This window comes from Lytechinus variegatus, chromosome 4 (assembly GCF_018143015.1).
Source record: "Lytechinus variegatus isolate NC3 chromosome 4, Lvar_3.0, whole genome shotgun sequence".
Lineage (NCBI taxonomy): Eukaryota > Metazoa > Echinodermata > Echinoidea > Temnopleuroida > Toxopneustidae > Lytechinus > Lytechinus variegatus.
The window spans coordinates 21,730,047-21,756,634 of NC_054743.1; the positions used below are offsets into that span (position 1 = coordinate 21,730,047).

Here is a 26,588-nt window from a genome sequence, read left to right on the forward strand (position 1 = left end):
GGACTTAACCCCTTTATTCACCAAATCCATTTAAAAAGGATACAAAAAAATACATTCTTTTATCTTATAGACCAACGTTAATCTACATTTTGATTGCTTCTTGCTCGGTAGCTTTGATGTTATTGAAAATGTTGACAGTTACCGTTTGCTGTTTTACGAGCATTGCGCTTCGATTCGGGAGGGGTATTAGCCCTTGGTGAATCCTTAGTGGAAAATCTTTATGATGTATATTTTTATGAATGAACAGTTGAAATGAGACTCCTTGTGAGTGGACAAAAGAGGCGTGTGGAGCTCCCAGCCAGGCTCTTTATTTTCCTTAGGCTTTGTTTAAAGGCAGTCAAAATAGGGGACATGGCCTTGGCTAGGAGAAAACGTGAGTTTGATGCCGAAACAGGGGAGATTAACGGAGCTTGGTCAAAGCTGAAATCTAAATACGGTCCCATTTCAAAGTCAGTGGATTGTGGTTTCAGCCATGAAATAGACCTAGAAATATCAATTTAGTTGTGTGGTAAGGAAAGAAAAGAGATTTATGTGTCAGCGTGCTATTAATAACAAGGTAGTGAATTACTAGACTGTGTTATTAAGTGCTGCCAAATGAATGGAATATTTTCAAAGAAATGTCTGCACAACTATTTTCCAGGGTGTATATTGATTTATATCAATACAGTTGCTCTGAGCTGAACTTTTGGCTGAAAAGTACCTTTTATTGATTTGAAGGCTACTTTTTCTGCAGTTAAAGAAGGAATAATTCAAAATATTAATTTTAATTTAAAATTTTATTCTCAATGGTGTTCTTTTCAAAATGTCAACATTATCTAGATTTTGGGTCATGGGACAGAGTAATTGTACATGAAGCCAAACTTGGAGTCATAATGTTTAATTGAATTTCTTATTTTTTCATCCAATTTTGATTAAATTTACAGTGTTCTGTTTATTTTTTCCCCAATTCTATTCAAATCAACTTGATGTTGGGTAGGCCAAATCATTAAAAGCAGTATTTTCTCACAATATTGCTCAACAAAGCAAATGCATTTTTGTAATTTATTCATTCTCCTTTCACTTTCCCAATACACAGATCAATTCACAAAGGTGGAGACGTGTGAAGATAAGCACATGAATGTATATTGTGATGAAGAAAACCAAGTAGTTGCCATCTATAATGCACATTTTGGAAGATTATTACCAGGCAGTATGGAGTGCCCTTCATATTCAATGCATGAATTAGGTGAGTATGTTCTTCAGTGGCAATGAAGTGATTGACTGTTGTAGCATAAGTAGCACATATTGAAGTATCAGTAGAAGTGGAGGTAGAAGAAGTAGCAGGAGCAGTGCCACATCTGGAAAACTTGTCAGGAGGGGCAAACATTTTCTGACAAGTCCCCCCCCAAAAAAAAATAAAAAAGAAAAGAAAGGAAAAATAGTTGCCATTTCCAGAAGCACCTGTCAAAGTTTTCTGACAAACCAACCAACAAAAAAAAAGAGGTCATCAAAATTGTGTCTCCTCAGCTACAACCTGTGAGTAATGATAAAATAATGATAATGGTAGATTCTTGTAAAGCGCACACACCTGTCATGCATGCAATCATGGCACTGTGCACAATCATGAAAATCAATGAGGACATAAATACAAATTGTCTTACATTTTATAATTAAGTACAAACTTTCAAACCTTTATGACACAGAACTAAAAACAGGAGGAAATTTAAGACAGATATGACTTAGTTTGATTTACAGAAAAAAATATTTTTTTCTAATGAAAATAAGAATGATTGATTAGCATAACATTAAAATCTATAATTATTATCTAGGCCAAGTAATGTATTAATTTGACTGACTTAAACTTCATTGAATAGTTGCTGTAGTAGTAGTAGATCCTTTAGTAGAAGTAGTAGTAGTTGCTGAAGTAATAGTAGCAGCAGTAGTAGTAGTAGTAGAAGTAGAGTTAGTAGCAGTAGTAGTAGTAGTAGTAGTAGTAGTAGTAGTAGAAAAGGTAGTATTAACATACTAGTAGTATTAGTAGTAGTAGTAGTAGTAGTAGTAGTAGTAGTAGAAGTAGTAGTAGTAGTAGTAGTAGTAGTAGTAGTAGTAGTAGTAGTAATAGTAGAAGTAGTAGTAGTAGAAGTAGTAGTAGAAGTAGTAGTAGAAGTAGTAGTAGTAGTAGTAGTAGTAGTAGTAGTAGTAGTAGTAGTAGTAGTAGTAGTAGTAGTAGTAGTAGTAGTAGTAGTAGTAGTAGGAATAGTAGTAGTAGTAGAAGAAGTAGTAGTAGTAGTAGTGTTAGTAGCATTAGTAGTAGGAGTAATAGAAAAAGTAGTACTAACATAGTAGTAGTAGTTAAAGTAGTAGTAGTATCAACAGCAGCAGCAGTGAAGTTAATACTAGTTCGTATAAAACCTGATGATGTTTTCAACTTTTCCGCATTATGAGGTTTTAATGGCCAGTGAAATAATTGATTGCAAAGCAGTCATCTTCCCATTTCTTCCACTCATAAGTAAGAGGTGTAACTCAATGTATCTCGTGAGCAGGCAGGAGGACTCTGGGAAATTGAGCCTCTACAAATATTCATCTAGCCTCGTTTGCTCCGACACACTAGACGAATCCTAGAGCGATGTGATTGTCATTAGTTGAGAGTGACATGTGTTGGTACACCTAGGTGGTGTGGTGTGCTGTTAGTGCGAGAGAGTGATGAATTGATGATGGTCACTTAATTCGACATTAAAGAGCATGCAGAAGTAGATGGGTGTCTCATCTTACCTAATAAGATTAACAAATTTAAAATCACTTCAGTTTCCTTTGATTTATCTTTCTCTGATTCTTGCTATTTATATGAGGGTAGTGTTTTTGTTACCCTTTTATTCATCTCATCTTTTGTAGTAGCAAGTAAAGTGCCCTCAGTTGCAAGCCAAGTGCCCTCGATTGTCACATAATTTGTGCAACATCTTCGTCCGAACCTCCCTGTTTTATAATAAAAAAGGAAAAGATAATGATTAATCATTGAATAATGAACTTACAATGATGCAAAAGAATGTTTGTAGTTTCTTTTAAGGAAAAAATGAAAAAAAAAATCCCCTGTAGTAATTGCAACACAAAAGAATACCGGAACTATATGAAATGGCTTTTCGATTTATAGACTGTCCATTGGTATGGGATGTATGTGGGTGTTTAGTTGAAGTCTTCAGGGGTCATGTCCGAGGTCACGATGAGGTCGCGGAGGGGGTCGGGCAAGGTCAAAGCTGAACTGGTTCCATTACCTAGATCCGTAACCAAATACACCCTCAGAGGCTGGCCAGCCTAACCCCCACAGGTTATTGCCAAGAAATAAATGGAATTTTCTGTTGGGAATAGCTAGAATACTTTATACGTTTATATGTTTTGGGGTATTTTGTCTTGTAAATCTCATGACTCACTCAGATGACAGCTAGAAATGTACCTTACTCTGGGAATTTGAAATGAATATGACATGAATTTGGTACAATGAATCATTACAATTACTGCATTCTGTATTAGTGCAACTTGTCTCCTTTCATGAACAGTTTCTTATGCAGCAGTCCAACAGGTGGTTGGAGAGAGAGATAGGGGGGGGGGGTTGGAATTGTGCTCTATTTATTTTCACCTACCATGTTCGTGACCATTTTTATGTGACTACTAGAATTGTTGATTGTAGTAAGCAACCAATGGACCAACAGCAAAAGGTCCTGTCCGAGGGACCTAATAACAAGGATAAATGCCTGATGAAAGGACAACGCAGTATATACTTGGTTTTAGACCTAGGATGTCAGATTTGGAGCCACCGTCCAACAAACTGAGCTATTGCCCACTTGCCTTTTCAGCAACTGAATCAGACTTGAATGAAATGAACTTGGACAGTGGTTGATGTGGTTGGGTTATATTGGTCATCTGAATTGGCCATTGAAACTTATTCCATAAATGGGTCTATGAAATTCTTTTGAATCGTTAGGGGATAATATTTGAATTTATGGTCCATTTGTCATTGAGCTACCTTTTCTTGTCAGTGCAATGGTTTTGTATTTTATTCCCTGTGTAAGGTATAAATCACAGATATATTTGATGGTTGTCAGACGTCTTAAGGGGGCTTGTGGATATGTGTGAGAACTATGTAATTTTCTGATATAACTGAGACTGATGCTGTTTTTTTTTTAGGAGGGGCAGGGATCATATATTTTCTTGGTTGAAAATTTCAAATGATAATGATAATAGTAATAACAAAAATAACAACAACAATAATAATGTAATGCCCTTTTTACACAGGATTTTCTTAACCCCGGACTATCGCTAACCCCGTACTATCCTTAACCCTGTACTATTTTTTTTCCTTTTTACACATGCCAAATTGTTATTGCTAACCCCGGATAAGGAATGCTTGCTTTTCACACACGAAACTCGCTAACCCCGGACTAGTGGTTTTTGCCGATCATTCGTAGTACAAGTACTTCACTCGTACACTTTTTACACACGCTACAATTTCCTTAACCCCGTACTATAGGTGGGGCCAAATTGCCATTTAGCCCCACCTATAGTACGGGGTTAAGCTTAGCCCACTTTCGTTTTACACATGCGATCTTAACCCCGTACTATTGCTCTTAGCACCGCAATTGGTGGGATAACCCTGCTTTTTTGCAGGGCCAAATAATCCCGTACTATAGGTGGGGTTAGCCCACTTTGCAAAAATGCTGTGTAAAAAGAAAGTGGGCTAAGTTTAACCCCGTACTATAGGTGGGGCTAAATTGCCATTTAGCCCCACCTATAGTACGGGGTTAAGGAAATTTTAGCCTGTGTAAAAAGGGTATAACATTGCATTAATAGTTGCTTCACAAAGAATCCATCATATCTCCCACCATTTTGCTCTTATCTAATGATAGAATACAGGAGCGAGGGGGCAGATTTTGTACTGAAGATGTGCCTCCTTTTTTTTTGGGGGGGGGGGGGGTCTTACAAAGAGTTGTGATAAATTTAATTAGACCCAAACAGAGATGTTGCTTGATTAAAAGGCAAGAATGAACTGAAAGGGAGGGATAGAGAGTGGGAGAGGGGGACAGGCAGACAGGACAGTCAGACAGACATATATTCAGACCTGGAGTCAGAAATGGTTAAAAACAGCAATGTCTGGAAGACAGCAGGGGAAATATGAAACCCCCCAAATATCTCTGTACCGAATAGTTACTAAAGTTTTGAGCTCTCCTAGGCAAGAAAGAAAACTTTTCTCTAACAATTCCTGTAGTAATAAATACAAACTAGAAGGAAAAACTAGAATTTAATTCGTCATGCGGACGAATTAGGTGGTCTGTCATGATTTTTCATTCAGAGTCGGCTAGTGTATAAAATGAATAATTTAGATATGATTGATAATCTTGATTCTAGACATCCTAAGAATAAATTTTGACCATTGCTCAATGTGATTATTAATGTTTCCCATAGACTTTACACGTAAGCAATTTTGAGAATTACAATTCCAATATTGCAAGTGAAAAACGGGCATGATCCCGGCATCTGATCAAAAAGTGAAGGGCACATTACCGAAAGCCCAGAATCTCAGCTATAACATATTAAAAGCTCCGGCAAAACTGACAAGAAGAAATGGAGATATGGCTCACGAAATAGAGGAATGTCGAATCTAGTTTTGAGAAAAAGTCATGTCCCATAGAGATTACACACAAAATACATGTGATATGAAAAAAACAATTATAATCTGTTTTATCTTGCTAAATTTTAACTTTCATACCTTTTAATTATCATAAAGGATCATGTAAGAGGTGGCAAAAAGAAAAAAAAAATGAAAAAAAAAATCATCTTTTCTACCCCAGGAATCGAACCTCCGCCCTCGAGAAAGCAAGTCAAATGCGTTATCCATTGAGCCACGATATTCCCCATAGAGATTACACGTAAGCAATTTTGAAAATTACAATTCCAATTTTGCAAGTGAAATACGGGCATGATCCCGGCATCTGATCCAAAAATGAAGGGCACACTTCCGATAGCCCAGAATCTCAGCTACAACATGTTAAAAGCTCAAGGAAAGCTGACAAGAAAAAATGGAGATATGGCTCACGAAATAGAGAAATGTCGAATCTAGTTTTGGGAAAAAGTCATGTCCCATAGAGATTACACGCAAAATGAGGAAAAATGACATGCTTCTTTTCATCGCTGTTTTACGTAATGATGCATTCCTCAAAACGAATATTCATGTAACTGAGGAGAAAGAGTACATTATAAACTACAACATATCGAAATCTGGGCGAAAAATGATTTATATTCGAGAAGTTACAGCCAAATTTGCATAAATTTGATGACGTCATTTTTGAATAAATGAAATTTTTAGTTTGGGCGCCTATTTGATGACGTCACGAGATAATTTAGGGACAATGGTGACATGAAATCAAATTTACAACTCATAATCTATCGATATATGAAAAAAAAATTGGGGGTCAACGGACTATTTAAAGAGCTACAGTGAATTTGCAATAGGCATGTTTTTGCCCATATATGGCCTATAGTGAGAGCTCGTGCGCACACGTGCTGCAAAGTTTAACGGGTGTTAATTTCGTTATTAATGGTTGTAGAAGGTTGATCAAGGTATCAAATTGCTCAGAATTTTATTAGCAATGCAATGATATTAAAAGAAACGGTTTTTCTGCGTTGCGTTAAGGTGTAACGCGCGGAAACGCGCGCGCATATGTGCGCGTGCGCAAATTTTTGAAATGCTTAAAATGACCTGAAACGTACCCAAAAAATTTTATAGGTCATTTGGACGATTTTTTTACCTTTGACGCGCGCGTACGCGCGCGTCATGACCTCTACATGACCTTTGATGACATTGGCATTTGACCCCTGACATGAAGTTAATGTCATGTAAATATTGTTAATTTTTGATAATTGATAATGAAGATATGATCAAATGAAGAATTTTACAAAATGGCGCGTAGATGACGTCATCATGACCATATGACCTTGAAAAGCTTATTTTGCCGTCTCTATGATAGATTCTATATATGACAAAAAAATCAGCAAAATTGATTCAGCCAATTTCGAGAAAAGTTGGCGACAAAAAATAGGTACAATGAATAAAGATAGGAAGAAAGAAATAAAGAAAATTCTGACGAAATCAATAGGTGATCTGTCATAGACAGACCACCTAAAAACCCTCTCAAAGCCTTGGAAGGCATCCAAAGATTAGATAAGGTAGTTCAGTTGCATCCCCCTAAGAGGAAGGGGCATCTTGAGCCAATTCTAATAAGAGTGTCGCTGGAAGGGCGAGCGCAACGCAATCCCGAAATCGATTGAATTCTGGATCGATACTGCTGGAGAGGGAACTAGCTTAGAAAAACAACAGCGCCTGATTTCATTACCCCAACAATTTAGTTCCCCTAAATTTGATTGGAGACTTCAAATAACCAAAAATCAATTTTGTGGTGAGCCCTGATGCCAAGGTGACGCCCAAGGCCAATGACTTTGAAGATTTAAAGTATGTAGTGATTTGTGTTTGATTTATCTCCTCCCTTCCATGCTTATGTTATCTGCAACTACTACCACCTACCACAACCACGACCACAATAGCCATGTCACCTACAACTATTACCACCTTTCACTATCATGACCACAATGCCTGTGCTATCTGCAGCGACTACCACCTACCACAGACTACCACAATCACAATAACCATGTTATCTGCAACTAATACCACTTACCACTACAACGACAACAATAACCATGTTATTTGCAATTACTACCAGTTACCACAAACTCAGTAACCTTGCTATCTAAAACTTCTACCACCTACCACTACAACGACCACAATAACCATGTTACCTACAACTATTACCACCTTTCAAAACTATGACCACAATACCTGTGCTATCTGCAACTAATACCACCTACCAGTGCTACCACTACCACAATCAAAATAACCATGTTATCTACAACCACAATCACTTTCCACTACCATGACCACAATAACCATGTTCTACCACAAACTCAGTAACCTTGCTATCTAAACCTTCTACCACCTACAACTACAACGACCACAATAACCATGTTACCTACAACTACTACCACCTACCACTACCATGACCACAATAATGATATCTGTATGTACTACCACCTACCACTACCATAGCAACCATCGTTGTCCACTTCATTTCAACAAATACCGCACCTTTTTCGACTTCTGCTACGTCTCCCATTCCTTCTCGTATTGCTATGTCTTTAACGATGACAACTACTGATTCTATTTAATACTTTTAAAGGAGAATGAAACCATTGAAACAAGATAGCTTGTGTGAAAACAGAAAAATCAAAGAAACAGATCAACGAAAGTTTGAGAAAAATCGGACAAATAATGAGAAAGTTATGAGCATTTGAATATTGCAATCACTAATGCTATGGAGATCGCAAATTGGCAATGCGACAAAGATGTGTGATGTCACTTGTGAACAACTCTCCCCATTACTTTAGTATATATTTCACTTGAATTGCCTCTTTTACCACATCTATCCATAAATCATACTGTTCTTTCTACATGAGGGCATGTAATACATATTTTTTAAGAATACATCATGGATAAAGAGTTTGTATCATCATAAGAAAAAGCAAAAAGAGACATTTTGAGGGTATTTTATAGTCCACCAAAGGAAAAGTTGTTCATCAGTGACATCACACATCATTGTCGCACTGATCTCCATAGCATTAGTGATTGCAATATTCAAATGCTCATAACTTTCTCACTATTTGTCCGATTTTTCTCAAACTTTCTTTATTCTTATTATTTGATTTTTCTGTTTCTACACATGCCTATTTGTTCCAAAGGTTTCATTCCCCTTTAAGTTGCTGCCCTGCAACTCCTATACTACTACTTCTACAACCATACTCCTCCGTTTTCCTTTTCTCCTACCTGTAAATACATTTATATTCACAGTATTATTAACATCATACTACCTTTACTGCCCTTACTTTTTCCCCTCCCTGTACTACATTTCTTGTATTATATGAACTCCTGTACAGGATTTTATTCTGCAATTGCTGTGACTTTGTCATGCGTTTAAATATACAAATATTATACACATACTCTCAATTTTTTTAAAGATAACAGAATATAGGTTCCATCTATTCTAGTTGATTCAAGGGAAAGGTGCTTATATTGACTCATCCTTCTTTTCTACCCTTTTCCAAACAATTTATTAGTTCCAACCTCCATTCATTGAGCTTACAGAAAAGGATAATGTAGTTAAGTCTTTGTGTCCTCTCCTAGCAAGGTTACATGAAATTCCATTTGGACTCTTCCTTTTGTCCGAGTTTCTATAGCACCATTTACATTAAATATAACAATTGCCACTCCGCAGCATAGGACATTTGAATGTTTATCCATTCCATGAGAGCGGATACTTATTCAATTTTACAATTGGTGGATGCTTTGTTTGTGGCCTTCACTCATGAATAGTAAATTTCCTCCCAGGTTTTATGTCAAAGGGAATTGATGTTTTGGAATGTTGAATGTTTTATAAATTCTATCAAGTTGTATCCATTAACCATTAATAATTATTGAAATGGCTAAGTTGGAAAGGCAGAGTTTTTATTATGTAGTTTAGATAGAATGTAATAAGCACCGGCTACTTGTTGTGAATGTGAAAGTATTGTTGTTATATAGGCCCTGAGCTGTTTAAAATGAAATTAGTGTTTTGTAATTGATGTTCTGAATACATATCTATTCTTTCTCCGTAGGGTCAATGTAGGCCTATAATCATGAAAAAGATTATTCCCCCAGTAGTTTCATTTGCTTTAATTTGACGTCATGGATTGAATCTTGGTTTACATCTTCTGTGAAGTCAAGTTATATGTGTTTTGTTTGGGGCATAACTTTCCTTTTGCTTTGACACTTTCTGTATCATTTTTTTTAAAAATTAGTATGCAAAGAAGATTTAATCAATGAATAAAGACAATTCTATTCCCTTTTCAATAAGTTTCTAGTGTAATTTTGCCATCTACTTTGAGAAAGAAGCCCCTTCCTTTGAGCAAGCTCACAGTTTGTTTTTTCTGGAGGGTAGTTGGATCTTTGATATCCCTTCCCCAAAAGACTTGCTAGGAGCTGTTAGCTCAAGAAACAGTGTAATGTCTGGTCCTCATATCACAAATGTTAGTGAATAATCATACAACTGATTTTCAAATTGATTTCACATTACATTCTAGGTAAAAACAATCATATGATCGATTGCTAGGCTTTGTGGTACAGGGTGCTGTTCCCAGTGGTAGGCAGTCGTCAGGTATATTCAAGAAAGTATTGATTCCAGTGCACCGCAGAGAGTTTGACGGTGGTATCGCCTTGGGATGTAGGGATAGGAGCGCAAGATAGCAAGACAGACAGACAGAGAACATTGACAGCGATTTGAAAAACTCACCAAAACCCCTTTCACATTTAAAAAGAATCTTTTCATGATGACCACATATGTCTAAGAAGAGAGAGAGAGAAAGAAAAAAAATTCAGGATGAATGTTACCAGTTAGTTGTTTGAGTGAGACAGATAGCAAGCAGGACAACATGACCCCCCCCCCAAAAAAAAACTGTACCATTCACATTTAAAATAGTTTTAAAATGGTTATGGTATGGGATAGTACTAAGAGGGGGGGGGGGGGGGTGGTTGTGCATTCAGCGCCCCCCCCCCCATCCTTTAAAAAAATGTTTGATTTATATTGGAAAAGTAGTACTGGTGAGCTGTGGAGAGGACCATGTGAGCGATTGAAGAAAAATAACACACACATTGTATATTCACATGAACTAAAAAAAATAATTTTCTGTTAGGTTGCTTTCAAGAAAGTTGTTTGAAAAAGGTTGTTTCATTGAACATGTCATTTCACATAAAAAAGTATTCTATTCCAATATTTAATGTATGAATTTCCCCAGCTTCAAATTTCAATCTCAATTCTTATTCTTGTACATCTTATTAACAGCTTTTAGGCCTGCACTCTTAATTTTAAATCATAACTGTGTATTCCGAGTAACGTAAGCCTGTGCAAAAGCTTTGCTCTGAACCAAGTGCCTAGTAATTGGCTTAGTATTAAGATAATAGAATTTAGGTCTAGAGTTGAACTTAAACTGTCTGTCGGAAAGTTCAAAGGGATGCTCAGCTACAAAATATTGTAATAGAGTGTACAGAATGGTATTGTACCCAGTTCTGAGGAATACCCAGGCAGTAGCCATGAAAAGCATACAATATGGAAGAGAGTAGATTTAGAATTTGTTGGAATAAAGGGGATGCAATTCATTTGAAAATAAGACTTTCATTTTAATTTGTAGGTGAAAATGGTAAATTATATCATGATCTATTCATTTATTTGCCCCTTTTTAAGGGAGAGAAATTAGTCTGTTAAAGGGGGAGGGGCGCATTTTAAAATAAATCTGAAATAGGGAGTAAGTAGATGCCGATTTCCTTGAACACTTTTTTGTACCTGTACATTGTGTATGCAGAGAACCAAGGTCAGATTTTACTCTAAGTGCTTTTCTTGATCCTATTTCCTTCTTACCTCCATTCATTTGGAATTGAAAAAAAAATCAACCCATCTTTGATATGGCATCCTTTATTTTCCCAATTTTTATTTCTGGATTGTGTCCTTCATGCAATTATTCTTCTATTCCACTCTTGTTGTATAATAGATTAATATTGATTGAAAGTCAGAACAGCCAATCTAGATGAGATGTGAACTAATTTAGAGAGGGTGAGGGGAGGACGGGGATATGGGAAGGGGGTAGTGAGGGGGGGGAGGAGAGGGGATGGCTTTGAGGGGGGAGGATGGTGGCAAAGACAGAGATATAAGGAAAGAATAGAGGGAGAGAAGGATGGACATATACTTCAAGAGAGAGAGAGGGGGAAGGGGGGGGGGGAAGAGGGGGGGAGAGAGAGGGGGAGGGGGGGGGGGAGAAACCCCAATGATTGGGAGGGGATAATTAGAGGTTGGTGAAGGGGCGGGACTAGAGAGTTATATCAATGATGATGCTACACAACAGAATTACAGATTCCAATCAACCCATAGTAATTATTGCCAGTCATTTCTTATGACAAACCTAATCAAATTATTCATACAACATGCAATTTGGCAAACAAAGCAATATGCAAGTATAGTGGAAAACACATTTTCCGAACATGTCAGAATTAATTTGTCGGTGCAAGGTCAAAGTTATTTTGTTCACCAGGAACGAGGAATGTGGAAAATTCCTCATCAAAAAGGCAAAGTAAATTGGCAACTTCTGTATTTGGGTAATGAACTTGGGTTGGCAGTGATTGCTTGTGGCAGTAATGATGCATAACGACACAGGTCATTACTCTCATCACCATTATCTAGGCTCTTAAAGGTGATCATTATGTTTTGAAAATTGAAATTATTTAATTTCCTACATTTTTTAAAACTCAATCTTTTATGCATCAAATCATTTTTTTAGGATGAATTTTTTTCATAAGATTCGTAGAATCATGTATTTATAAAGAATAGATGAATTCTTTTAGAGCTTAAGAAATAAATATCAAATCAGTATCTGGCCAATTAAGTAATCAGCAAACATGTCCATGACATAATCTTGTCTTTATTTTTGAATGTTTAAGCCCCTTTAACTTGATTGCCTGTGAAATTATGTTTTGGAGTTTTTTGTGTTTGTGTAGTCCATATGTCAGTCTTTAAGTAGCAACATTATTGTTATAGATCCCTAACCCTATACCCCCTGCCTTTTGTGAATACATGAATGGCCCATTTTCGTAAACATTTCATTGAAAGCTCACATAACGTGAATAATTCAATTCAATTTGTTTTCATCAATCGATTACAATCAAATCAATATTGCAGGTCATACATCAACACCAATAACTGCAAGTTACAAGTCGGATGCAACTAAAACACAAGTTTGGAAAACAAAGAGCTATGTGGAAAATGAAGATAACCTTTGTGTTTTACCCACTGACACGTTATTATCCATTGCCAGTATAAAATTAACAATTTATGTCATTAATCTTCTGCAAAATCAGAAAATCTCTTTAATTTTCTAACCCGGTAATATGACAAGGTATCTCCGAGGATTTTAATGTTGTTCGAGCATGATTGCTTTATTCCCCATGCTCAATCCCGGAGGATGGGACTATGAATACATAACCTGGGGCTATGTGTACATCTCTGGAAGAAATGTTAGAATGCTTTCTTAATGCTCATGAGAAATTAAGTCTTTGCCTCTTGCAAAAGGGTTAGCTAGTGTTATTTCCGCAAGGGTACTAAGTAGGTGCTTATGACATTGGCACATACTGGTTGAACTGTGCATAAAAAGAGTCAATTACTAGTTTCGTAAAAAAATACTTTCAAATTGTCCAGTCAATAATTTGTGTATGACTGGTTCATTTTGGACGGAAATTCATTCATTCTTTTCAAAGTAGCTTGCCGAGTGGTGATCATTGTCATAAATGTTTTGGGTAAGAAAATAGAGAATACAGTATGAGCTGAAGAGGTGACAGCTTCTGAACATTAAACAATCAGAAGTGAAACAACAATTAATTCGTAGTTATTTCTACTTTTTATAAAATAAAAAAAGAGGCTGTCTGCAAGAATTCTAATTGAAATGTGCATATAATTTCGTTTCTTCACTAGATATATGGAAAACTTGTTCATTGTTTCACATCTTTTCAAACAAAATAATGACAAATTAGAACAACCAGGGTCTCGTTGCATAAAAGTCACCATTATGGTAACTTTGTCATCCAATGGTAAATACCATGGTAACAAGACACAACAGCCAATCAAAATCAAGCATTCTATGAAAGACACCATTGGAAGGCACAACAGTAACTTTTATGCAACAGGGACCAGAGTTAAATAAGGATCATAAGTAACAAATGCAATTTTTAGGATCGTTAAAATGTTTCTGATTATACAGCATCAGCCCTCGGGCTTGGTTGGACTGGACTCTCATTATATCTTTCTTGACCTAATAGTAATGATCTGTTTGTACATCTGCTACAGTCATAGGCAATGAGCTTGGATAAATGAATACTTTCCTACTTTCTAGTTGATGGTTGTAGCACTCATCCTTATTTGGTTCTATCCTAGCATTCAGGGTAGGAGATCATTGGGAACTTGACGGCTCTTATTTCTGCTTCCCCTACTCCATTTTAACCATCATTTCTTTCTTAATGTCTTCTTTTGTCCTATTGTTATGTTCTTTTTTCTCCATCCATTCTTCTTTTCTTACGCTCTTATTGTCATTTTATTCTCTCTTTTATCTCTTCTCTTTCACTCCATCTTTCTTTCTCTGTCTCTCCCTTATCTCTTTTTGTTTGTCTTTCTGTCTCCATTTTTCTGTCAGGCTGCATATCTCTCTGTTTCTCTCTCCGTTTGTCCCCTTTCCTATTGTTCCTTCCTTCCAGCTCTCCATCCTCTAGAGATTTATTCATTCTCTAACTTTTTCTTTTCTTTCTATTTGTAATTAATATGGTTTTTCATTTTATCCATGTCTATATGAAAGCATATAAGGTTGTATGTTATACTGCATATTATTACCCTTTTCACATTTGTTCTATGGATGTTTCTTTTGTTGCTTTTTTTTAAATTCCAGAATGCCAAACAGATGATGCCTTAGCACAGATGATGCAGCGTTGCCATGGGAGACGGCACTGTGCTGTCAAGGCTGGTAGCAAGATCTTTGGAGATCCATGTCCAGAGGACACACATAAATACCTCATTGTGCTTTATTCATGTGGTAAGTCTCTGGCGGTGATGATGATGACAATGATGGTTATGGCAATGACATTGATGATGGTGACAATGATAATGATGATGATGACCATGACACAAATTATGACAATGGTAGTAGTAGAGATGGCAATGATGAAAATATGGAGATAACGAATGACACTGATGATGATAACGGTGATGATGATGATGGTGATGGCAATGTTGGGAGTTTCAATACTGATGATGAGTCTGAGGATTCTGAAGATGGTTTTTGCTGGTGATGATAATGATACATGCACCGTTTGTAATAATATTGATGAATGGCAGTGATGATGATGATGATGATAGTGATTAAATCATTTAAAGATTTGTTAACTTTGTATCTGGGATTTGAGTGGTTTGGAGTTGAGTGATTACAGGTTCTATGAGCCATACAGTTCTGTTCCTTACGTACCTATTCTCAAGCATGAAGCACAACTAATTTGACAACTGATTTTTATATGTGTGAATTCAAACAAATATCAAACAGATGGGTAGTGACGCGTAACATTAGCTTTGGACAAAAAGGATAGGCTAATTTTTTTATTTGAAGTGTATTTTCCCACCCCTGTCATCAAATCTGCTTTGTTCAGATTTTGGAGAAGATCACAGAAAATGCCCAAGCGTCTTTTCTGTTCTGGATAATTGAGCGCCTAGAGCCGCCAACCATGCAATTACCCTCAGAGGGTCGTAGGGTTAATATCTCTAGCCATCGCTCATCTATGTATTGATCCACCATCGAAAGTTAGACTTTTTGTTTGTGTGCCTTTTTTGTTTGAGTGACTTATCACTATGATTCGGGACACCACCTATAATTGCCTTTTCGTGGATCATGTCTTGGGATGAGAAGGGCAGGAAAAAATGGGAGGGGAGGGCTCGCCAGCCCCTTTTCTGTAAATGCAACTGTAGATGTGTAGAATATAGCAACAGAAAATCACTTTTTTCCCCTCTCCCACTCTGTGAATTCAAATGCATAAGACATTATTGGTAAGCGCAATGAATGTCTTCAGGGCAATTCCATAAAATGATCTACCTTTTTATATGCCTGACCCCCATTTTTTCTCAAGTTTAACTTAAGTTTATAAACTGACCAAGTCATGATCCTTTGAGAACATTACAGCCTGTCAAAAGAACAAGAAATCAGAGACAGAAAATTTCATGAAGGTCCCACATATAGGGGGTCGGACCATCTGATGTACATATTTTTTTTATGGAATTGCCCTTCAGTGGAATTGAAGTTTCCTAAACTTTGAATGCTTTGTACATTTTGGGTGCTCTGAAAAATGTAGTTGTGCGAAAATGAGATATTTTGAATGATATTTTAAGGGAAAAACATGCAAAATGAGTAAAGATATAATAATAGTACGATATTTAACATGTCTTTGTGTTAAATGTGTCAGGTGCTTTGTGTCAGGTGTAAACTTTGTAATTTTCTGTTCAATGAAATGAAATGGGATTAAAAGTGAATAAAGATTAGACCAGTGATCTTTTGAATATGTGGGAAAAGCACATCTTTTATAAAAGGAGAATATAAAAAAATACTCTATCAAGATAGTTCATTTTCGAAATTGTGCAAATAAGTCTATGTTAACAGGTAGGGACATGCGTGTCTGCCCCCATCTTGAACTATTGACGAACTGCCATACTGGATATGGGGCATTGCTGTAAACTTTTTTTGGCGAAAGAACTTTCGATGGGCCACAAAAGTTTGAGTAAAGATGTAGGTTAGAGGTTGTAAATCCTAATTGTCCAAAGGGTGGCCCTACAAGTTCTTGGTCCGAATTTGACCTTGCTAATGCCTGCAGCGGTCTTTAAAGTTTATTGCTACAAAGGGAGGGGGGGGGGTCAGTTGAATATTATTGCCGAATTCAGATTATAAACAATCTTTGATTACTTTCCCACCAAGATATAGATGATTGAGCCCCATATTTGGAATTTCTTGGAGTTACAAAGAGGTCAAAATGTTAATAACTGTTTCGCATCATCCATGAATGGACTTGAATTCTTCTGTGCCTTCTTATTGTACTCACTTTTTTATCCCTCTCACATTCGTCTGTCCTCATATTTCCCCTCCCCCTCCCCCTACACCCCTACCTCATACCCCTTTCATAAACCCAATTATGCGGCTAATAGCAGCATAATTTGGTCTTAAAATCGGAGGAGGACCAGAGTTATCCGCATTATTTTGATGCTGCAATTATCCGCATATAGCAGCATCGGGAAACAGATTTTGACTTTATGAACGCATTTCGAAAGTAATGTGGATAATTGCCATGGTGCATGTGGTCACAAGGTCACCCTTTTCCAACGCAACCGCATCGGAGTGGTTGTGTGTGGTTGCCATGACGATTATCCGCCTTTTTCAGGACGGGCGCTTGTAAAAAATAGTGCGGATTATTTTCGGAGTTTGTGAACGCAATTTTTATTGAATTATCCGCAATACTCTTAGGCGGCTAATTGGAGGATGGGTTTATGAAAGGGGTATCATTTTAGTTCAAACTCTATCGTGCTCCCCTTCCCTTCCTCCTAGCTGCTATATCCTACCAGGGACGTGATACTTTCTTATATACTCCTCCAATATTCTCTGCACTCAAACTACCTTGCATTTCTCCTCCTCTCTTGTACCAAAGGTTTTATTTCCAATTCCTCTAATGCCCATGCGTCCAATTTCCAACTCATCTCTTATCATTTGGTCTAATATTAGTGTCCACTATCCACATGGTCTAATTGCCAATTCATCCACTCATTATTTTGTCTAATAACCAGTTGGTCCACTAGCCATTTAGTCCATATACCATTTTGACTAGGTGTCAATCATGCAAAATGAATGAAAATGAAATGAAATATTAGACCTACACTACAGGTTATGAGATGGAATGGTCATAGACGAAATGATGATTGGACCGAATGATAATTGGACCAAATGGTTGATAGACGAAATGTTGATGGACAGAATGGCATTAGACTAAATGAAAGTAGATCATGTGGTGAGTGGACGAGTTGGCAGTAGACAAATTGGCAATTTACAAACATCCCAGTTTTCTCCCATCTCTTGTTTTCTCATTCCAAGATTATTTTTTTTATTCAGAGTACAATATTCCACCTTTGACTATGTTCTGATTTTGTTCACTCTGCCTTTTTGATTTATATTTTCAATATTGCATTTACACCCTTCACTTCCTGGGTGACCCTGCTGACACCTAAGTAGAAAAGATAAACTCATGATTCTGCGAAAACAGAGTTTCGGTGCAATTTGAAGAAATCTGAGTCATGCAGATAAAATAACTCTTTTGAATTTGATAAAGCTCTTGTGGTAATTGAAATGGGGAAGAAAATTGCTGTTTTTCTCATGTTTTCCAGCTAGTCAATTCATGATAGATTAGATGTAATAAGATAATGTTACATTTCTGTGAAGGAAGGATCAGCATTGAAAGAATATAAGTAGCAACCTGCATTATGAGTGAACAAAGTAAAGAATCAGACATAATTGTGAAAAAAGAAGAAAATTTATTGTTTTTTCCCCTAGAAGTAGAAGGTCATTTTCTTCTTAACATAATCTTGAACGATTTCACCAGATGTAAGAAAGGGTTCCTTGTAACCATGGCAGCACAGATTGTTAAACCAGTCACTTACAACTTGTAAAATAAATTGAAAGATATCAGATTGGATCAGCCCTCGATCCATCCCTCCATTTGCATTTAAGATTGGGGGTGTTTCTTTCATCAAAATGCGCCCAGGACCGCGGGGTGAATAGTACGATGGCCCTCAAGTGAGATCTTTGTAACCTGGAAGGAGTTTCTCCTAATAGGGTCTAAGTAGGGCATGGTGGGTGTTTAAAGGTCAATAATTGAAATATGTCAAATATAGGATGGTGAAGAGGAAGGAGATGTGATGCATTAAGCATATAAATAAGAGAAGAAGATGGACGGGGAAGGGCTGGGGCCTGGGAGGGCAGACCTATACCCTGCAGAATATGATGAAAATTGGAATTATTAATCTTATTGAAAATGGGATGGAATAATTCTGTTCAGAAACGTAAGTTATTTTGCTTCTGTGGGGAACAGATTTGACTGTACCGCTATCATAAGATTGGATCATATTAAAATCATATAAAAATCTTGGTGGGAGTTTAAACCTCTGTTTCAAATTCGGGCCATCATGTCCCATTCCTTCTCCATTGATTTACCCGCTGTCATGGAAAGGAAGCGTTTTCCGTGAAATTTGACGGCAAGTTGAAGAGAGGGTCAGGAGTAATTTCATCCTCTTCAAACATTCACTCCCTAAACAGTACATCCCACACAAACAAACAGTCAGGCTGGGAATCGGACGACCGGCCATCTACAAACGTTTTCATTTTCTTTCCAGAAGTGTGATAAATACCCAATTTTCACTTTATGAGTAGTTTCAGTCAATGTCATTTTGGTGTAAGGGTTGTGAGAATTTCTTGTGAGCCAAATGCCAATTTTTTTATAATGATGTAGTATTTGCCAACCAAACCTGCGCATGATATCATTGTTCTTGAAAGGTGAATGATAATTCTCAATTTCTATTGGCTGCTTTTGCCTAATACTTTCCATCAAATAGATGCTTCTCCTAGTCCTGAAATATTTCTTAAATTATTTTTTGTGATCTTGTGAGGAAGATTTTGCCTTCTTTTCTTTGACCCTTGCCCTTATGTCAATGTACTTAAAATGTTTAAACAAAAGCTGCAGTCTGAGCATTATACTTCAATATCACTGCAAAAGAATAATAAATGTAAAAAAAAATCATTCTACCATTGACTTGACGTCATACACTGTAAAAATGCTGTTTAAAATTTTAAGCATGCCTTTTAAGCCTGTCACTCCAACTACTGTTTAAACTTTTTAAACAACTGTTAAGCATATTAAACATTAATAAAAAAGTTTAGACAACTTGTTGTTAGAGGTCCCGACATAAACAATGTGCTATTTTTTTTACTGTGTTAATCATAGAAATGTGACTAATGGCACTTTTGCCACTTACATTTATCATAATGAAAAAGTGCTTTCCAGAAAATATTCAGTTATGGTGCCATTAGCAACTCCTGGTGGGCCTATGGCTGTCAAGTGTTATATTTATTTATTAGTCAAGCGGTGGTGGCAGTGTGGGGTGGAAGAACTCCAATCGGAACTGACAGAATCTTCCTCACGTTGCATCCTGGGAGATTTATTGAGGATGTCAACAGGAGATATGATATAAGTCATGTCTACACAGGACCATTGCAGTTTAAAACAAAATTGATATTAGGAAGTCAAACAGATGTATAAATGTTGGCCATGTAAACACAATATTTTCAAACTTTATAATGGTAGGTGTGATGGCTTCAAGTAAACAGAAATGTGTCACTATCTACACACAGTGCACTTTATTCTGTCCTATTAGCCATGTTTTGAAAATTGTGCTAATGAACTAATGTAATGGAAGCAGTTTATATCGAATCTATGTCAAGATGGATTATAAAGGGGATATTGTGCATTTTTGGTCGACATTTGCATATCTTTTTACATACTAAATGTAAGATGATGCTTTTCAAAAGTATTTGGCAAAATCCCTAATGGTCTTTCCAATTCTACACCTTGTGGGCATGAAGCAAACATGATTTTTTTTCTAAGGGGAGGGGAAACTCTTGAAATTTGGCCTGTTTTGAGAATGTATGCAAGTGAGGGAAACAATTATACTGATTGTTTTTACATTTTTTTTTTTGCATTTTAGAATTCAAGTTGAACGACATGTTCCAAATATCTGCTGGTATATATTTTGGGGGGAAAATCTGGGGAAGTACGTTTTGTCTAAATCAAGGGGTGGTGAAGTTGGTAGAAGTGTTGGGGGCAATTGCACATATATGCTGATGGTATTAACACACCGGCGGGTCCCTTTAAGGCAGATTTGGGGCTCAAGACTGTGATCTAAACTTGTAAGTGAATGTTCTCTTCTCATGTGAACCTTACTTGTTAGATATGATGGTGTTGGTAATGGGTCTGGTTAAGATCAAACTGAGGAACAGCTGGAATAGAGAGATGTATGGATAGTGCATGATTCTGTAACAGAGAACTAGCTTGTGGTGGAAAAAAAGATACCTTGGAAATTAATGTTGCACTGCATCTTGGCAAAAAGGAAGCAAGTGACAAGGATATCAAATATTGCATTTTCATTCAAAATATATTTCTCACAACACTGAAGACTATAGAGCCATGATGAATTGCCCGACATATTTTGGGACAAAATGAGTGTTCATGCTTAAAGCCCAGAAGGAAATTGCAGTAGGTAACTAGGTACAGAGTAAATGTTTTATAACTCAAATTTGGAAGATATGTTACTTGCTGCCTTTTGCAAATGAATTGCAGAATGGTTTTCAAAATAGGTCATCTGAGGGCACTTCTTTTTGGTATGAACTTGAAGGAAATGCAGAGGGTTTATTGGGTGAATTACTTTGTCACATCTTTTGATTATGCTTTAATGAAGATGACCCTAGCTAAAAATGAGAGAGGAAGGGGAGGGGGGGGGGGTTAGGGAGAGGAATACTAATTCCTGGAGGGGGTTAAGGGCGATGGAACCAGTGATAGAACCAGTCAAGACAGAAAAATGGAATAAAAGAAGGACAAAGTTTGAATGAGGGAGGAATAGAAGGTAGTGATTGATGAAAGAGTTGAAAATGAAATAATTGAAGTATTCAAATTCCCTATATATTTAGGCCTAGTTATGCTATGAGAAATTATTCCTCAACAAGAAAGAAATAAAAATATAAATCAGTTACCGAATTATCACACCTCACTACATGGAAAAAAATCACTTACCCATGGATCACACGAGGTATTAAGTATTTGCTCCGCAAGAAAAAAGAATGGAAAAAACAGTCTTAGAATTCAAATCATTTTGTTTGCTTTCTGGTAAAAAATTCAAGAAGTTAATCTTCCTTTGTTTTCATTTCCATTAGAAATGGTTTGATTGATCATCAGCTTATATTTCAATTTCCGAAATGAATTAGACTTTGATTCCATGTCATGCTCATGTTTGCTTTCTTTAGATGTTTCTGTAAAAGACTGGATTACATTTTAAATTAATCTTGATTTGACTTTGTTTCAAGCTATCTACTCAATTTTAATTCAACATTCCCCATGATCATCCAAGTGATCTGTAAGTATTGTAAATTCTTGTGTGACTTTTGTAATAATCCTATACTGTACTTTTCATATTCTTTGTGATTATTTTGTAAATACCTCTTAAGATATAATCATGTTAGGATTCCCTAAAGAAAATTTAGAATTTAATTTCAAAATATATTCTGGAATATAGGCTATATTTTAAAACTATGTTGAGTGTGAAAATTCATACCACACATTGATAACAATTGTCAAATATTTGCTCAGCAAACTCTCCATCTCCTTGAGCATACTGTGTAGAACCATCGCAAGATATCACAAATTTGAAGTGTTTATCACAACATTTTAAAAGCATTAGGAAATGAATGTGTAGAAAATTTCAGCCCCCTTTCAACCGTTTTATTCTATTCAGGATCTGCATATTATCACTAAATGGACATATTTAAAGGTATTAGTCACTTCTGCTCTATATAGGTACTGTACTCAAGGGGGTTTGGATGTCATTTTAAAGGCAAATTATCAGATTGAAGCATTTATGGTAAAATGCGCCTTTACAAAGGTGCATTTTAGCTATGAAATAGATTTCAAGTAAGAGATTATTTCTAAGAGCTGACTGATTAAGCCAAGCGATCGTGGAAAAACTCTGATTTTCATTAAAATCGTGCTTCTCAATCGATTTCACCTTGATAAGTGTTCTCCAAAGTGTTTTCACATACCACCCATTTGCGAAAGTACGTTATAAAGTGTGTTCATACCCCAATAGGACATGATTTACAAACTATGATTCAAAAGTTGGATTTGTTGAGATTGATTGGTGGTGATTTTTTACCTGTGATTGCTAAGAAAGCATGAATGCTTGTATATGCCTATTGGTGGAATAAGGTACCCATTCGTCCAAATTTCATGAAGTGGCTGATTAATGAGCGATCTTAAACTTGGATTGGATCTAATTGCTGTCAGAGATTCATGGTTAAATTGACTTCTTTAATCCATTCAGGTTGAATGAAATATATATCCTGAGATAGGAAAATCACCTTTCTAGCTACTGTTTAGATTAATTAATTTATTATAAACTTTTTAGGTCAGACCGTCAAACAGAAATTGTTTGAAGTTACAGTGTTTACTAAACCAGCTATCCTTCCATAACATCTTGAAGTATGATCTGGATACGTAGCTCAGAAACTTTCCCCCTTCTCTTATCAAGGTTGATATTGATTTTAAATCGTTATTTAAAACATACTTATGTCTGTGTGTGAAGTCCCCTACAAACCACAGTTTCACCACCTCGCAGCTGAGTAATGAAATATGTAGGATTTGCCCTCAGTCCTTTCTTTGATAGACCTTTATTGTTAGAAACTTTTATCTAAAGCGAATTTCAAAAAGCTTGCTAACACCCTGAATGTGCAAGAACTAAATGCTTCTATTATGGAACTCGTAATCCCATAATTCTCCTTTTAAAAGCCTCCATGATGTTGGTATCACAAATGAAATAAAAATCTATTTCTCTGTAAGATTTTGAGAGGAAACGCTAAGTGATTTTTGTTGCTTTTTGAAATGGATAGCTTGGGAATTGCTTTTTGCTATATAAAGGGAGAGTCAGAGTAGTATATAGTATTAACATGGTTTTGAAATCATTTAGATTCTTGTTTGAAAGTTGGATATTCTTGTAGGCCTAAATTCTATTTCATACTTTATGTAAGCTTACTTCAATAACTTATTCTTCCCTTCATTATTTAAGGAGGAGGGGGGGGGGGTGGTTCTATGGAATTTTAAAGGGCTTGCTGGGAAAGATTCAATATATTTGAAATACATTTATGGCTTTCAACCCAGTAAATAAGATCACATTGATTGATTTATTTCATAAGGCAGAAAAAGTCTAGACACCAGCAGGATTTGAACCTCTCACCTACTGATTGCCGGTCAGCGACTGTACCTGTACCACCAGGCCATCACTGGTCCATGGCACAGTCACATGAAATATTTACCAAATATGATAAAGTTACATTTCTGCATGAAATTAATCTCTTTCCAACAATATTTCATAGATTTTATTGATTTTCCTGTATGTGGAGGTAAGTTACATTTTATACTTCGATCTTGATCCTCCAATTTGATTCTACTAGGTATAGGAAATGGTATCATAACAAAAAGATTTCATTAAAGTCTATGTTATTTTTTCAGAGAAAATGTGTTAGTCATTTGCCTTTTCCTCCTTGTTTTCATTTCAATTCTGATGATTACTCCAAAAAAAAAATAAATGAATGAATGAATGAATGTATGAATGAATGAATGAATAAATAAATAAACATGAGGAGTTCTCTAAATGATGTTTCACTTCCAGAACATGAAATGGGTCCAGCGATCTTGTGTGTGAGTAAAACACAGAAGGCCTACTTGTTACCCCATTCAAAACACAATACAGTCTAAAGTTCACTGCCCCCACCAAAAGTCATCGCCCTCTGCATTTCTGAGAAGGGTGGGCTGCAACTACAAGTTTGAATGCATCTGAACAAAAACATCTCTGTTACTAGACCATACTGCTAAAATTCTGATAAGATTTATTGAATTTAATGAATAGATATTGAAAAGGGACTGAATGTTTGGAAACTTTAATGGGGTGTTAATTGAGTCATTCAAGCTGTCAAAAATAATTATAATATCGGATTAATCATTCAACAAAAAATGTGACCTTTCCTAATATTTATGATTGTAGAGTGGTGTAATTATTTGATCAGAGCAGTGATAAAGAGAAATGAAGTTGGCTGTGAAATTACTCAAATTTTTAAAAGTCTACTGGATTTGAAGTTTATTCTCGTGTACACAAAATATATTGGCTTTGATGTATGTCATATGTTATCATAAAGTTTTATTGAAATCAACATGTAGGGTTATTTTTTCATTTTGAAGATTCTTGAGTTAATCAGGATTAAAAAAAATTGTTGCTTGCTAAACTAGGAAATACAAGCATCCTAGCATACAAAGTTTGAGTGTATATTTGTTTAATTGGGAATGAACCTTTGGTTTTAATGCTTACATCTTTCGTTTTGGCAAATACCCCAAAGTCGATATCACTCGTCCAGTTCATAACAAGATAATATATCGTAAAGGGCGTCTACTGTGTTGATGCCTTCAATGTTCATTAATATATAATATAGTAACTAAAGAGAAATGAAACAGGATAACCGAATGTCAGTTGGCAGTTTTTCCTAATGCAAAACCCGCAGTGAATCTTAGTCGATTAAAAAAAACAACAAGAACTAAGGTGAGACTGGTATATTGCCAGTTCGTCTACTACCAACTGGTCCACTCACCACATGGTCTACTTCATTTAGTCTAATGTCATTCTGTACATCAACGATTTGTCTAACAACCATTTTGTCTAATAACCATTTGGTCTAATAACCATTTGGTCCAATGATCACTTTGCCTATAGCGGTCTAATCACCAGTTCGTATATAACCATTTCATCTATTAACCAGTTGGTCTAATATCCATTTTCTTTTCATTCATTTCGCCCAATTAACATTTATCGAATTGAAACAACTGGTTTATGGAGTAAATGGATATTGGACCAACTGGTTATTAGACGAAATGGTGAGTGGAGGGCTTGGTAATCAAACCATGTGGATAGTGGACAAATTGGAATTAGACAAATCGGAAATAAACCGGAGTGTATGGGTGGTGGCTGCGTCACAACTACAATGTATAGTCTTCTGCATCAGACATATTGCTGAAGTTTTGTGTAACATCTTCATACTGGTAAAGGCAAAGACAAAAACTGCAGCCTCTGCCTATGTGTTCATACCCGTACAAATTCCCTGGTTCTGTCCAGTCCAGAAATTGGGTGTCTGCTAACAGGGAAAAGGATAGAGGGCTGTGCAAATCTGGAGGAATTGAATGATAATAAAACGGTTGGCGAAAACAAACAGAAAATTGAGGAATGCTGTGATTTTAGCAGCTTACTTGTTGAATGAGAAGAGGAAAGTTTTAAGACCAGGTAAACATGGCCTCAGTTGGGCAAATATAGGAAATTTACTGCCCAGTGGTTATAATTTGACTCTCATAAACAAAGAAATTGGGTTGATTAATCATTTTCTTTGTTCCTTTTTTTCCATTTCATTTTTCTTCAGGGCTGCGATTTATGATTTTTCTGTTTAGTGCAGTCCCAATTAAACAGCGTGTATTATAAGTCTTTTGCAGGCTTTTAGAGCATGAAGAGTTATTGCTGGTTGCTTTTACTTCAATTTAAAGCTATCAGTGTAATATTATTGCTGCTGCTTCGTACAAAACTAGAATGAATAGCAAGCATACATACAGGCCCTATGTTTTTATTTAATTCTATGCATACTTTGTAACATTCTTACAGGATGTAAATATATTCTACTTGTTTATTTCCTTTTTATTATGAATTCAAAAAATTGAAAATTTGAAAAACAAACTACAAGAAAATAGGCCTACAACTGTAATACAAGCTTGTCATCCCTACAAGATTTAATTGTTGAGGAAAAGAATAAGGGTGAAAAGCAAGAGATTAGTTATGAGCAATTTCAAGGACACTTAAACCAATCAATAGAAATTACATTAATTGATTTTTCATTTTACACTCCAGTTGGAATCAATGAATATCTCATTCTATTTGAAATTACAATTAAAATTTGTTATACTGTCTGAGCATTTCACTGCATTTGTCATATTAATGAAATTACTCATATATGCAACA

The 26,588-nt window shown here is 36.1% G+C and overlaps 1 protein-coding gene across 1 annotated transcript in view; it reads left to right on the plus strand.

The window, feature by feature from the left end:
- The window catches only part of LOC121412888, a 59,476-nt gene that overhangs the window by 3,090 nt on the left and 29,798 nt on the right, over positions 1-26,588 (plus strand). The window contains exons 3-5 of the mRNA XM_041605650.1: positions 1,076-1,225; positions 14,590-14,768; positions 15,341-15,437. Coding sequence (XP_041461584.1) covers positions 1,076-1,225; positions 14,590-14,768; positions 15,341-15,437 — 426 coding nt within the window. The remainder of the gene's footprint in view (positions 1-1,075; positions 1,226-14,589; positions 14,769-15,340; positions 15,438-26,588) is intronic.